We start from the raw sequence: 16,106 nt of genomic DNA, 5'->3' as shown, positions 1-16,106 counted from the left end.
TTAATAAATTTATTTATTTTTGGCTGCGTTGGGTCTTTGTTGCTGCGTGCGGGCTTTCTCTTGTTGCGGCGAGCGGGGGCTACGCTTCATTGCGGTGCGCGCGCTTCTCATTGCGGTGGCTTCTCTTATTGCGGAGCACGGGCTCTAGACGCGCGGGCTCAGTAGTTGTGGTACGAGGGCTTAGTAGTTGTGGCACACAGGCTCAGTTGCTCCGTGGCATGTGGGATCCTCCCGGACCAGGGCTCGAACCCGTGTTCCCTGCATTGGCAGGCGGGTTCTGCACCACCAGGGAAGTCCCCAAGCATTGTTATTTTGTAGCATTCTTATGAATCAATGAGTCCTTATATACTTTGACGTATGAGCATTGTTCTCTTGGGGAAACTGAGGCTCAGAGAGTTTAGACAGTAATAAGATCACACAGAGAGTGAGTGACGGGGCTGGGATTTGAACACAGAGCCCCACTAAAGCTGCCCTCCTTGCTTCCCCTCTGCCAGATAAGCAGACGAGCCATTGGTAGGATCGCTGTGTCCGTCCTCACCCTGGCCCTCATTCTAGCCTTCTTTTCTCCGGCAGTCCACTCTGGGCTTTGTGGGCCTGGTTCTGAGCACCCTGCATACGCTCACGTACGGCTGGACCCGCGCCTTCGAGGAGAGTCGCTACAAGTTCTACCTGCCCCCCACCTTCACACTAACCCTGCTGGTGCCCTGTGTTGTCATCCTGGCCAAAGGCCTGTTTCTCCTGCCCTGCTTCAGCCGCAGACTCTCCAGGATCCGGAGGGGCTGGGAGAAGGATGGCGCCGTCAAGTTCACGCTGCCAGTGGACTGCGCCCTGGCCCAGAAGACAAGCCATGTGTGAGGTGCCTGACACAGGCACCTGCCAGACACAGGCAGGACAGTGCCCAGAGTCTCTCAGGACTTCTCGCCTTGATCATGCAGGACAGCAGAATTACACACGGATTGGTGGGCTGAGGTCTGAATTCCTGGGACGTGTGTGGTAATATTCAGAATGACACACCTGTGTGTGATATGTATGTCCGTATGTATTTCATATATATAACAGGATTTGCAATTATACTTACTTAGCTAAAAAGTTGAGTCCCTGAGATTTCAACCTGTAGATTTAAAAGCAAGTGTCAGATGTTAGGAGAACAGCAGCTCACACTACTGTGACATTGACAGAGAGATGCACAGACTTTTTGCACAGAAAAGGCAGTGAGAGGCTTGCACTTTGGTGGCTTCCATCCATTTCTGCACCTCCCCGCCTGCCCCTTTTGCTACTTTCCCAAGGCTTTTGCAGAACTGGGGCTCCAAGGTGGCAGGACAGACAGGAGCTCTGCCCGGAGCCCAATTTGGGTGCACAGGGCTGACGAGTCACCAGTGAGCAGCGGGTGCAGCTCCTTCTTTGGCTGCAGCAGGAGGCCAGGTGGGATTGAGGGCACTGGGGGTGAGCCTGTGTCTGTCCTGGGTGCCACCTGTAGGTCCATCCTTTGCCAGGTTGGGGGATCGGAAGGGGGAGGGATTGGAGCTGAGCGTGCTCCCCCTAATTCTCCCGGAGCTGGGAGATGTTTTCCTGAAAGTCAGAAGTCACCACGGCAGCTGCAAATTGATCCTCCCGTGGGAGTGTTGAAGTCACCTCCTTGCAAGAACCACTAATGAACCCTGTCTTGAGAACAAGTGTAATTTCTTTCCTTCCTTTAAGTTGATGATGCCCGTTCTTTAAACCGCTGTGCCTTCTCACCTTGTAAATCATTAGTTTGAATGTCTCCCAGGAAGGCCTAGAGCAGACCCTTTAAAAGTTGGTTCAGGGGGAGGGGAAAACAAGACCCAGAGCGCTGAGCGTGACAGCCCCGCCCTTCTTGGGACCCCATCCAGAGGGCTGAAGGATGGTTTGTCCTCACTGAACTGGTCCTGTGGAAGGACACTGGGGACCTCTTCAAATACCTTCTGCTGCTACCGGGCAGAGAGCCTGCCTTCCAAGCACCCTGAAAACTACACTGGCTCCAAGTTCCTCCTAATGCAGGGTTATGTTTCAAAACAGCTGGAAGGGTCTTTTCCTCCAAAGCCACAAATCTGAAACCCTGCTGCTCCAAAGCACAAGAGGCTGCAGGACGTATCCTTGAATCACATGCCATCCCTCACTGATTCCTACTGAAACTCTTTCTATTTCCCCTGTAGAGAGAATCAGCTGTTCTTGGCTGGGCCCCCAGCCCATGGCAGAATCAGGATGATGTGTCATCTTTGAACACAGAGGGCTGCGGCCCTGATGGAGGACATCAGTGAGATGTACCCAGGATGGGGGTGTTGGTCACGCTTATGTTCTTAGGTCTCCTGGGCCAGAGGGCATCTTAGGATGGAATAGAGTCAGCTGGCAAAAGCTGACCCAAGAGCACCACAGGAGAGGATGCTCCTGCCTCCCCACAGAGACTGCACTAGCTCATGGCTGTGAAGCACATTAGGGTCCTTTAGCGAAAAGGGAAAAAAAGAGCCAAGTGCAAGCATATCTCATTGGGCCAGTGACTGATGGAGGCGAGGCAGTGCAGGCAAAGCTGCCTGCTTCCTGCAGATGTGTTCCATCTGCAGCTCAAAGGCTGAGCGGCACAAGCTTGCCTCCCAGATGGGCCCTGATGGAGTGGCAGCCTTGGCCTCAGAGAGGCTTGCTGGAAAGGAAGCAGGGAGAACATGGGCAGCTGGGACCCACCAAGGATTATCAAGCCCGGCCGGTATTGGCTGCCCTTTTTCTCTGGCCCTCCCCAGGCCCAGGATGTTTCCTTATACCAAAGATGCTGACACAGAGCCAAGTTTAATGTGCTCCCTTCCCTTCCCCGCCCACCCCCCTGCCGCAGGTGCTCCTCAGGCGGGGACAGGTGCATCAGAGGACCTGGCCACCCCCAAACTGGACAGTCAGCTCATGAGAGGCAGGGTGGGCTGTGTGCTTGGCCTTGACCTGGTGTCTGCTGCTGTCCCCTACCTCATCAGGCAGCTGGCAACAGCACCCCCATGAGAGCAAGTCACTCCCTTACAGCCTGGGACATTCTATGTGCCTCTGGGTACAAAAGTGCCTGAACCAAAGTGTTCTGGAAACCCTAAATGCCATGGTCTGAGGTTGAACATTTAAAATCTATGCTACTGGAACTGTTTGTGTATTTTGTTTTTACCTTGTAGAGCTTGTCGGAGAAGCAGCGAAAATAAACACCTAACTTCCCGTGAGTTTCAGGCTTTTATTTCTGTTGCACTGATCACCCGCCCATTCATTCGTTCGTTGGCCTGGTGAGCCTCCTGATCGGTGTTTGCTCTGAGTCAGGCAGCGTGCAAAGTGAGCACAGAGTGATCTGGGCTAGAGCTCACCTCTGAGGAAGGGACATGCAGACCCGCAGAGACAAGGCCAGTAAGGATATGGACGAGATCCAGGTGACGAAGTGCCAAGATATGTGAAAGGAGTACCAGGAAGGCTTCCTGGAGGGAGCAGTGTCTGTGCTGTGGTCTGAAGGCTGTGGCTTTAATGTAGGTTACAGCAGCAGTGCCTCTCAAACTGTCATGCGCACAGGAGTTGCATAAGGATCTTGTTCAAACACAGGTTTGGATTCATGGCTCAGGGATGAGGCCCGAGACTGTGCATCTCTAATAAGTTCCCAGGTTACACACATGGTATTGATCCTCAGACAGAGTAACAAGGGCTTAGACAGCTTCCTTTGTCTCTGCTGTGCTATAGTCTATGGCCCACAGACCAGTGCATCTCTGCCCCATGAAGCTTCCTCTGGACTCTGGTTCCCTGGCTGCCCTGGTGAGATATGGCTCTGTACACTGCTGATGCTGCTGCAAGCCCCTTGTTCTCTTAAAGGCAGAGGGAGAAAACACTCCACCAGAGCCACAGCCTTGCACTCCGTGTGCTCCATGTAGGATGCCTCCAGGTAGACCCACACATCAGCCCTGGGTCCATCAGGAAAACAGGAACTCTTCACAGAACACCCACCTGTCATGCAGTCAGTTGCTTTTCTACTGAAGCAACCAGAAGTGTCGTACTGTACTGGGAAATAAGAAGGAAACCTACATGCAGAAAGCAGCCTAGTGACTAAAAACCATTTCTTGGGAACAATAACCAAAAGATGGTTTTGCCATGTTGAGCCCATGGAAAGAGTTTTCCAAAATAAGAAACATGGGCAGAAAAAAACTTCACAACAAATAATTTTCAAAAAGAAAACAAAATCTTGCGCTTGAAGGTTTGTTTTTCTACTCTGCATCCTCCCACGCATAATGCTGGGAGAGTTAAGTTTAAAAAGAAATGATAAAATCAATGAAAAAGTATCCATTATTTTGGTAGTTCACATAAGAACTAAAGAACAACCAAAATAACTCATATTAGTTAAAGAGAAGAATTATCATTCAGCTACTTGAAAAGCTGAATCTGTTTCAAAAGCGATGAAGGGGGACCCTTGGAAGTACAGAAGCCCACTTGCCCTGGATCTCTTTAGAAAGAGGAAGTTGGCATCACTAGAGCAGAAACTCTCAATCCCACCAGACTAGCACCAACTTTTTCTAACAAATATGTTGAAAATTCCTTTCTACTAACCTAAGACGAAATTCAGAAATAATATAACCTACTTATGTGTGTAGTTCTTTTAATCAATATAAGGTCTTGATTCAAATATAAAGTATAAATAAATCCAAAGTCTAATTTACACTAACATGCATATAATACTAATAATGAGTAGTAATTATTATAAGTAATAATCTTACAATAAATAAGTTGGTATTGAGAGAAATACAACGATATTCAACTAAACACTGTTGACCCTCTTTTTAAATGACATTTTAAAATAAAGGCTAAAGAAGTGTAAGAGAGTGTGTGTGCGCTCACGTGAGTGTGTGAAACAGTGTTGAATCCTATGGAGAAGTCAAGTAGGGTGAAGACCAGTAAATGTCCACAGAATTTGAAATATGGAAACTTTAGGGTAAGAATTTCAATGGAATGTTGGGGATAAAATCAAGATTGGGTATGAGTGAGAAGTAAGGAAATGGAGGCTAGTTCTAGATACTCTTTTGAGATTTGGCTGTGAAGTGGGGGAAGAGAGGATTGTAGATATAGGGGGTTAGAAGGAGAGCTGGTTATTTTTTTCCCATGGTTCTGACCTGAACCTGTTTTAAATGTTTCTGGAAAAGAACAAGATGACCTGGAGTGGTTGAAGATGAGAGAGAGAGAGAGAGAGAGAGAGAGAGAGAGAGAGAGAGAGAAAGATCAAAGTCCTAGAAGGTATGGGAAGAGATGAGGTCCAGAGAACAGGTGGCTTTAGCAAGGAGTGCCAGCTTGTCTTTTAAAATTAGGAGAAAAGAATAGGGGCCAATGAGGGAAGGATTTACTCCTGGTGATGTAAGGTGTGGAAGTTCTCTTCTGATGATGTCTATACCCTTCGTAGAAAAGTAGTCAATGCCATCTGTTGAGAGTGACAGGGAAGGAAGTTGTTTTGGCCCTGAGGGTTGAAGAGGGAGGAGAAGTTTAAAAGTAATTGTTGGAGAAAGTGAAAGGGACCTGACCAGAGAAACATGGTAAGATTAACCTAAAACAAAACACCTTGTTTAGAACAGTTTTTGTCTAAGATGAAACATACTAATTGTGTTTCCTGGAGAGTGTGCAAAGTAGAATTTTTGTTCAGTTAAATTCTATTTTCCCCCACCAATTTCTGTAATAGTTCCAGACAGTTTATCTTAGTTCACTTTGATCTCCAATAGTTACTCAAAATGCTTTGGCTTCATTTTTGCTTTCTCTGTTCAGAAATGAACAGTCATAAATGGAACCTTTGATGTACCTGGCAACCAAAAGCTTCCACTGCTAATTCTCCCATAAAGTGAATAATCAACCCCTTGCTTATTGAGTGTTGATTTTATTTATTGGATCAGAAACCTAGCTTATTTCTATAATATCCGTCATATGCAGAGCCTACTCTTGAAAATCTAATTTTACCCAACAGTTGAAACTTTTCCCCAACTAAAGAATTTATTAGGGCTTAACTTCCTGAAGAGTCTATCTGTTATAAAGCAACTAGTTCCTGGACAAAAAAACAAAACAAAACATACTTTTTAATACACTGCTGAACTCTCAGGAGGTAAGGGAAATCACCAGGCAGAAAATAAATGGGAATACACATGCACATGCAAATAAATGAACAAAACAATGCTCTCTGTGGCTCCTGGCAGAAGCAAATTTAAGTCCTTTCTGGAGAAAAGCAAACTCAGTTCAGATTAACCAAATAGGAACTCAGTATCTAAGATCCACAAACCACAGGGGAGAATCAGCAGAAACACAGCTCCAAGGAAAAGAACTATCAAAATAGAATAATGATATACTAAATATCTAAGGAATTAAAAAGTAGAGTCATGAAAATAAGTAAGCAATGAGACACTATGAAAGGACCAGGCATGATGAAAAATAGAACCTTCAGAAATGAAAAACTGTTGGAAACAAACCTAATTTGAGAGATTTAACAACAGACTAAAGAAAATTAATGAATTCTAAAATGGAGCTGAAGAAATTACCCAGATTGCAAAAAAGAGACAAATGGATTAAAAAATATAAAAGGTTAAAAGACAGAGGTTAAAATAAAAAGATTAACATGAAAATAACTGGAGCTCCAGAAAGAAAGAATGGAGGAGAGGCAAATTTTAAAAAATAAAGGCTAAGGATTTTCCAAAGGTAATAAAGACTGAAATCCAAAAAACCAGAAAAAACAATGCATACCACCAAGCAGGAAAGCAAACTTTAAAAATAAAACCACACTTAGACACACTAAGGAGCCCTTAAAAGTAGCCAGAGAAGAATGACAGGTCATTTAAAATTGTGAAATTATAACAGACTTCTTAACAAATTAATGGAAATCAGAAAATAGCAAACTAATATCTTGAAAGTACAGAGAGGAAATAATTGTCAACTTAAAATTGTAAATCTAGAAAAACTGATTTTCAAGAAAGAAGGAAAAATACAAAAATTTAGAGAGTTTACCAATAGTTCTTACCTAAAGAACTTCTAAAAAGTACACTTCATGTAGAAGGAAAATGATCCTAAAGGGGGAATCTGAAAAGCAAGAAGGTATGGTGAGTAAAGACATGGTGACTGTGAAGGTAAATATAAATAAGCCTTATCTATTTAAATTATAATAATGTTTATTTATGTAGTTTTTTTTTAAGGGCACACTAAAAGACAGATAACAGTGACGTGTAAGTTGATTGAGTAAAGGATTGAGTTAAAATGTTCTGAGACCCTTGTATTTGGGAGCAGGGGAAAATTATGGACTAATTTAGATTTTGTTCAATAAGCCTGGAAAAATGTCAGGGGAAATCACTAAAAAGATAAAAATAAAACATCCAAAACCTTAAGAGGGGAAAAATGAAATAAGAAAGCAAACAAACAATTCTTGAAAATCAAGAAAAGAGAAAAATAGCATAGAAAAGGCAGGACATGTTGAAATCAAAAAGTAGGTGTTAGAAACAAATCCACATATATATATCAATAATCACAATAAATATAAATGAATTAAACCCTTGAATTAAAAGATAGAGATGACTAGATTGGATTTTCAATATAATTATATGCTATTTATTTTTATCTTTAGGTAAAGATAAAGGTATAATAAAAGATGTTAGACAAAAGCAAACTAAATGAAAGTTGAGGTTGCTAGGTTATAATCACATAAAGTATACTTTATGACAAGGGACATTATTAGGGATAGAAAGAGTCACTATGGAATGATAAAAGGAAGAATTAAATATTTTATAATTGTATGCATTTAATAATATAGCTTCAAAATCATAAAGAAGAAAAACACTGTGGACAAATCCATCATCATACAAAAAATTATGTGTGTACGTGTGTGTACAACACAACAAGCTTCATATAAAAAATAGGGAACTTATATTCCCCTCAAGAAAACAAATTCAAAACATATTAGACCTGAGCAAATCTCAATAAATTTCAAAGAATAAATATCATATAGAATATATTCTCTAAACATTGTGCAAAAAAGTTAGAAATCAAGAATAAAGGCTATATTTTAAATACCCACACATTTTGAAATTACATTTCTAAATAAATCATTAATCAAAGAGGAAATTATAATGGAAATTTTTCAAAAATTTAAAACTAAATGGTAATTAAATATCTCCATACCAAAAATTTGAGGATGCAGCAAAAAATATTACTTAGAAGGAAATCAATAATCTCAATAGGAAATAATGCACTAAGAATCCAACCCAGAAAAAGTAAAAAGAGAAATATACTACATATAAGAGCTGAAACTGGTGAAATAGAAAACAAAGATCATTCAAGAGGACTGACAAAGCCAAATGTTGATTTTTTTGATAAAACTAATCAAACAGATAAATCTTTGATAAGGCCGGTCATGGGAAAAAGAAAACAGAAAAGCCTCAAAGGAATAATTTTAAGTATAAAAAGACAAAACTATAGATGAAACAGAAATTTAAGAGATGATAAAAGAATACTACAGAGTTTATGTGATTAAATTGGACAACTTAGAATGGACAAAATATAACTTACCAAAAGAAGAAAGTCTGAATATTCCTAAAGTCATTAAAGAATTCATATCAGTAGTTTAAAATTTTCCCACCAAAACACCCCCTCAAGAAACCCAAGGCCCAGATGATTTATCAGCAAAATTCAACTAAACTTTCAAGGAACAAATAATTCCATCTTATATAAACCCTCCCAAATATTATAAAAAGATAAACTACTCCCCAACTTATTCTAAGAGGGAATGAGTAATAATAAAAAGAGACAAGAATTATATAAGAAAGAAAAATTATAGGTCAGTCTCACTCCTAAACATAAATGCAAAACTCCTAAATGAAAATATTAGCAAACTTAACCTTGTGATATATAAAAAGGTCATACATCATGACTAAGTTTGACTTTTTCCAGGAATACAAGTATAGTTTAATATAAATTCTATAAATATCATTCACTGCATTAAAATTTTTATCATCTCAATAGATACAGAAAAAGATAAAATTCAATACCTATTCATGATTTAATTTTTAAATTTCTTAGCAAAATAGTAATAGAAGGGAACTTTCTTAACCTGATAAATGTAATCTATTAAAAACTTATAGCAAATATCATTCTTAATGGTGAAATGTTAGTAGCAGTTCACTTAAAATCAGAAGTAAGGATGTCTGCTGTCACCACTCCTATTTAAGATTGTACCAGAGGTACTAGCCAGTGCAAAAAAAGAAAATAATAAAAGAAATAAATGGTATATAGAACAGGAAAGGAAGACACAAAACTGTCATTATTTACCGATAATATAATTGCATATACTAGAAACCCAAAAGAATCTACAAATTATAATAAGAGAATTTAGCTATTTTTTAATAGCTAACTCTCTTTTAATGGGAAACTATGTCTAAATAACTAAAAGAAAGCATGAGAATTGTATCTCACCAAATAGTATCAATAAAGAGATAGAAAATGACCATACTGGACTTTGATCTTGGACTTTCCAGCCTCCAGAACTATGAGAAAATTAGTTTCTATTGTTTATGCCACCCAGTCTATGGTATTTGTTATGGAAGCCTGACCTTACTGAGATAACCATGGAGGCAAGAAGGCAGAAAGATGATATATTTAAATTGCTAGAAGATAAAGACAGTCAACCAAGAATCCTAAATCCAATAAAACTATCCTTGAAAAATGAAGGAGATCAACTTCCAGCATCAGTGTGAAGAGCTCCCACTCCCCAGTGAAACTGTGAAAATTATTTAAACAAGCATGTAAAGCCTCTGAAAATGGTCCTAAAGGCAAATAGCAAATGGAGAAGCATATGTTTAAGAAAATCTTCCCCCCAAAATTGGTAAGAAAGGCAAGAATGTGCAGTCCTTGAACGAAGACCACTCCCTCCCTCCCTCTCCCAGCTCCGTGAGGTAAAGACTCCAGACTCCTGCAGCCAAGGACACAGGGCCCCCTCTCCTCAAGCTCAGTTGAAGGAACTTCAGTGTTTCTCATCCTATCCCCAGCTGCCTATTGCTGAGGCTGATTCCAAGCAAGTGTCGTTGAGAGGTGGGAGCTCCCTTCTTCTGTTCAGCCCCCACTTATAGAATAGAGGTTGTACCTTGGTTGTGGCATGCTGAGAACACTGGGGCCCAACTGCCCTTGCCCCAACTGATGAGGTGGGTGGCTTCATGCCAGGAGAGACAAGACAAAGGGACTTCAGGCTGCCGCCATCACATTCCAGTGATTGCTCAGCTCCTAGAGAAGGGGTATGATCAAAGAGAAGTTTGTCATCATCCCCACCTGCGGCTCTAGAGCCCTGGCTCAGAGATTTTGCCTGGGTGGAGAAGCAGGCTGTAAAATAGGTAGCTCTTAATCTCTTCCCAAAGAAACTGATTTTCAACAGAGCATGGAAAACTTCAAACCTAAGAGCACTGTCAAGAACAGTGAAGGTTTAGGTGAAATGCAATGAGGGAGAGATTCATGGATTTTTAAGAAAACACAACCTAGGGACCTCCTTGGTGGTCCAGTGGCTAAGAGTCTGTGCTCCCAATGCAGGGGGCCTGGGTTCGATCCCTGGTCAGGGAACTAGATCCCACATGCTGCAACTAAAAAGATCCCACATGCTGCAACTAAAGAGCTTTCATTCCACAACTAAAAAAAAAAAGATCCTGCATACCACAGCTAAAAAAAAAAAAAAAGATCCTGCATGCCACAACTAAGAGCCGGTACAGCCAAATAAATAAATAAATATTTTTAAAAAAATTACAAGAAAACACAACCTAGACTGTAGGGTGGCTAGTTTATGAGAGAACTATGGAATAAGACTGCTGGGAGGAACCCTCTTGGAGTCAGAACAAATATCAAACACAGACCTCAGAAACTATTCTTTCAAAGGAGCCACACTTTGATTGGATTAGTTTGTAGAACATTTATGCCCTGGGGCATTATTGGAAACAATAGATCAATAAGCTAGCAATGAGTGGGGTTTAACAACTGGGTGTGGTCAGGGAAAGAGAGAAGAAGAACCCTACAAATACCACTATCATCCCAAGGTGACTGTGGGAATATCCAAATTGGGCCTCCTCAGCCTCTGTGCACCAGTGCCTAATTGAATCTTGGAGACAGAGTTTTGGGTGAAGTAGAAAAGAATAGCTTTATTGCTTTGCCAGGCAAAGGGGGACACAGCGGGCTCCTGCCCTTGAAAACTGTGTGTCCCAACCTGGGAGGATTTGGTGAGGAGTGTTATAGAAATAGTTCAAGGGTGGGGTTCCTGACAAGATAAGGGTGTGTGCAGGGCCTGCCCTCCTTTAATCTGGTCTCAGATAATCTCTTGATGAGCTTCTCTGGTTCCTTTAATCTGGCCTCAGGTGGTCTTCTCTGGAATGAAGAATGTTGACATCTTCCATTTGTTGGGGGTTTCCGTTCTATAAAGATATTGTTATGTGTATCTCTTGAGGACCCTGCCCCAAGGCTGCACTATTGTTTCTTGTCTGTTCCTCCCTTGTTTCTGCATCCCCTCCCTTCCCTGATTAGCAACTGTTTGAATCTGCCCTTTGGGACTCAGGGAAGGTCATGGAGGCTGGAGTCTGTTCCCTACAAACAAGGAATGGGGGACACAGAAAGGCTTCTGAGCCCAGGAGCCCTGTAGGGTCCTGCTTGGTTTCACTGCCTGAGGAGCAACATCAGAGGCTTCACACTTTATGGGAGGGAGAAAATAAATGTCACTAAAATAATCCAGTCACTAAAAAACAAACAAAAATAACAAATCTTGGTGGGGGAAAGGGGGAGACCAGAACCCAGAGTTGCTACAGTATATTATCTAAAATGTCCAGTTTCCAACAAAAAATGATGAGGCATGCAAGAAACAGGAAAATGTAACCCATACACCATGGGAAAAAAGCAACAAAAGCTGCCTCTGGAAACAACTGGATATCAGATTTTACAGAAAAGACCTCAAAATACCCATTATAAATATGTTCAAATATGAAGGAAAAAAGAAGACATTCACAGGTAATAAAAACTGAGATAATTCATCACTAGCTGACCAGCCCTGCAAGATATACTAAAGGAAGTTTTTCAGGCTGAACTGAAAGGACACTAGACAGTAACTCAAATCCAGACAAAAAATAAAGAACATCAATAAAGGTAACTACAGAGGTAAATATATAAATGTATTTTTCATTTGTAATTTTCTCCCATCTGATTTAAAAGACAATGTGTAAAGCAATAATTATCATCTGAGTTGATGGGCACACAGTGTATAATGATGTAATTTATACAATAACAGCACAAAGGAGGGGGGATGGAAAGGAGCATATAGGGGCAAAGTTTTGTATAATACTGAAATTAAGTTGGTATTAACCCAAACTAAATTGTTATAAGTTAATATGTTAATCACAATTCTAAAAACAACCAGTAAGAAAATAATATATAGCAAAAGAAATGACAAGGGAATTAAAATGGTACACTAGAAAATGTCTATTTAACACAAAACAAAGAAATAATGCTGAAAGAAGATATATAGAAAACAGCCAGATGGAGACATAAATCCTAATTTATCAATAATTACATTATATGTAAAAAGACCGAACACTCCATTTAAAAGGCAGACTGGATTTTCTTTAAATGACCCAACTATCTGTTGGCTGAAAGAGAAATACTTTAGATTCAAAACCACAAATAGATTGAAAGTAAAAGGATAGAAAAAGATATACTATGCAAACAGTAACCAGAAGTGAACTAGCATGACTCTCTGAAAAAAGACAATTAGATTTAAGACAAAATTAGTTAATGGAGACAACATTTTAAAACAATAAAAGAGTCAATATATCAAATATATATAACAGTTATAAACATATATGCACCTAAGAACCCCTCAAATACATGAAGTAAAAACTGTCAGAATTGAAGAGAAAAATAGACAATTCAAAAATAATAGTTGGAGACTTCAATAGCCCACTTTCAGTGATGGATAGAAAACTTGACAAAAAAGCAATAAGAAAATCCAAGATTTGAACACTATAAACCAACTAGACTTAACACATATCTATAGAACACTCCAACAGCAGCAGTGTACACCTTCTTCTCTAGTACACAGGGAATATTCTCCAGGACAGACTATACAGTAGACTATAAAACCAGTTCCAATAAATTTTAAAAGACTAAAATTATACAAAGTATATTCTCCAACCACAGTGGAAAGAAATTAGAAAATCAATAACAAAAATATATTTTGGGAATTCACAAATATCTGGAAATTAAATAACATATCAATGAGTCAAATAAAATAACACAGGAAATCAGAAAATATTTTGAGATGAATGAAAATAGAAACATAACATACCAAAGCTTATAGGATATAGCTAAAGCAGTGCTTAGAGGAAAATTATAGCTGTAAATACTTATATTTAAAAAGAAGATCTCAAATCAATAATCTGAATAAACTAGAAGAGCAAGAGCAAACAAAACTCCAAGAAAGCAGAAGGAAGGAAAAATAAAGACTAGAGTGGAAATAAATGAAATAGAAAAACAATAGAACAACAAACCCAAAAAATTGGCTCTTTGAAAAGATCAACAAAATCGACAAACACAGACTGATCAAAAATAAAACACAGAAGCCTTAAATTATTAAAATCACAAATGAAAGCAGGGACATTACTACTGATCTTACAGAAATAAAACAAATTATAAGGGAATACTATAAGCAACTGTATGCCAACAAATTAGATAGCCTTCTAGGACAAATTCCTAGAAAGTCACAAACTACTGACACCAAGTCAAGAAGAAACAAAATCTGAACAGACCTGTAACAAGTAAAAAGATTGAATTAGTAATCAAAACAACTTCCTACAAAAAAAAAAAAAAAAAAAAAGCCCCTGGAACTTCCCTGGGGGTCCAGTGGTTAAGAATCCACCTTCCAATGCAAGGGACGCAGATTCGATCCTTGGTCGGGGAACTAAGATCCCATATGCCATGGGGCAACTAAGCCCATATGCTCTACAGTCTGCGCCACAACTAGAGAGCCCACGCACTGAAACTACTGAGCCCATGTACTCTGGAGCCTGCACACCACAGCTGGAGAGAAACCCGCGCACCGCTATGAAGAGCCCGCACGCCACAACAAAAGATCCTACATGCCGCAACTAAGACCTGATGCAGCCAAATAAATAAATAAAAGTTTTTTTTAAAAAAAAGCCCCTGACAAGGAGGCTTCATTAGTGGATTCTACCTAATGTTTAAAGAAAATTAACAATAATCCTTCACAAACTCTTCCCAGATATAAAAAAATATGTGAACACTTCCTATTATGGGTTGAACTCTGTCCCCCTCAAATTCACATGTTGAATTTCTAAGCCCCCAGGACCTCAGAATATGACCTTATTAGGATATAGTCTTTACAGAGGTAATAAGTTAAAGTGAGGTCATTAGGGTGGGTCGTAATCCAATATGTATGGATTACTTATTATAGTTGTATGTAACATATCATTGTGTCCTTATAAAAAGGGGAAATGTGGACATAGTTATACACATAGGAGGAAGATAATATGAAGAGGCATAGGGAGAACATGGTCATCTACAAGCCAAGGAATAGGCCTAGTATAGACCCATCCCTCAGAGCCCTCAGAAGGAACCAACACTGCTGCCACCTCGATTTTGGACTTCTACCTCCAGAATTATAAGACAATAAATGTCTATTGTTTAAGCCACCCAGTTGGTAGTAGTTCGTTACAGCAGCTCTAGCAAACTTCGATATTTCCCAACACATTCTGTGAAGCCAGTATGACCATGATACCAAAACCACACAAAGATATCACAAGAAAACTACAGACCAGTATCCTTTCTATAAATATAGACACAAAACATTCTCAATAAAATACTAGAAAATTGAATCCAGTAACGTATAAAAAAGAGTTATAGATCATGACCAAGTGGAAAAGCAGTGTAATACACCATATTAATAAAGGACAAAGATCACATAACTATCTCACTAGATATAAAGAGAAGAAAAAGCATATGACAAAACCCAACATCCTTTCATGATAAAAACACACAACTGGGCTTCCCTGGTGACACGGTGGTTGGGAGTCTGCCTGCTGATGCAGGGGACACGGGTTCGTGCCCCGGTCCGGGAAGATCCCACATGCCGCAGAGCAGCTGGGCCCGTGAGCCATGGCCACTGAACCTGCGCATCCGGAGCCTGTGCTCTGCAACGGGAGAGGCCACAGCAATGAGAGGCCCGTGTACCGCAAAAACAAAAAACAAAAAAAACACACAATTGATTAGGAATAGAAGGGAACTTCCTCAACCTGATAGAGGGAAACTATGAAAAACCCATAGCTAACATAGTGGTGAAAGACTACTTGATTTTCTCCTAAGATCAGGAAGAAAACAAGGATGTTCACTCTTACCAACATTGTATTGGAGTCTTTCCAGGGCAATTAGGCAAGAAGAGAAATAGAAGGCATCCAGATGAGAAAGGAAGAAGTAAAACTACCTCTGTTTACAGATGACATGATCTTGTATATAGGAAATCCTAAGGAATCCACTAAACAATTAGAGCTAATAAATGAATTCAGCAAAGTTATAGGATATAAGATCAATATGTGAAAATCAGTTGTACTTCTATGTCCTAGCAATGAACAATACAAAAATTAAACAATTCCATTAATAATACCACCAAAAAGACTAAAATACTTAAGAATAAATTTAGCGAAAAGGTGTGAGTACACTTAAGTACACTGAAAACTATAAAACATCATTGAAAGTAATTAAAGAAGACCTAAATAAGCAGAAAGACGCCCCATCTTCATGGATTAGAGACTTAACGTTTTTAAGATGACAATATTCCCCAAATTGATCTACAGATTCAATGCAATCCCTATCAAAATTCCATCCAGCTTTTTTTTTTGCAGAAATTGACAAGCAGATCCTAAAATTCATATGCAAATGCAAAGAGCACAGAATAGCCAAAACAATTTTGAAAAGAACAAAGTTGGAGGACTTTCAAAAACTTACTACAAAGCTACAGTAAACAAGACTGGCATAAAGATAGACATACAGATCAATGAAATAGAATTTAGAATCCAGAAATAAACCCATACACCTATGGTCAA

The 16,106-nt window shown here is 39.8% G+C and overlaps 1 protein-coding gene across 3 annotated transcripts in view; it reads left to right on the top strand.

Annotated features, from left to right (window-relative positions):
• Positions 1 to 3,206, top strand: part of STEAP3 (STEAP3 metalloreductase) — a 42,705-nt gene extending 39,499 nt beyond the window's left edge. Inside the window, exons 5-6 of one of the 3 annotated variants that reach the window (XR_007478424.1) lie at positions 574 to 1,027; positions 2,175 to 2,298. Coding sequence is in view for 2 of the 3 variants with exons in the window: in XM_004276502.3 (XP_004276550.1) it covers positions 574 to 855 (282 nt within the window). In the remaining variant the exon portion in view is untranslated. Of the gene's footprint in view, positions 1 to 573 lie in introns of all 3 variants that reach the window. The other 2 variants (XM_049712296.1, XM_004276502.3) reach the window with 2 other exon arrangements.
• The last annotated feature ends 12,900 nt before the right edge of the window (positions 3,207 to 16,106 follow it).

The sequence above is a fragment of the Orcinus orca genome, chromosome 7, assembly GCF_937001465.1.
Source record: "Orcinus orca chromosome 7, mOrcOrc1.1, whole genome shotgun sequence".
Lineage (NCBI taxonomy): Eukaryota > Metazoa > Chordata > Mammalia > Artiodactyla > Delphinidae > Orcinus > Orcinus orca.
Note: the sequence above shows the minus strand (reverse complement) of the source record. Positions and strands in the feature narration are given on the sequence as shown.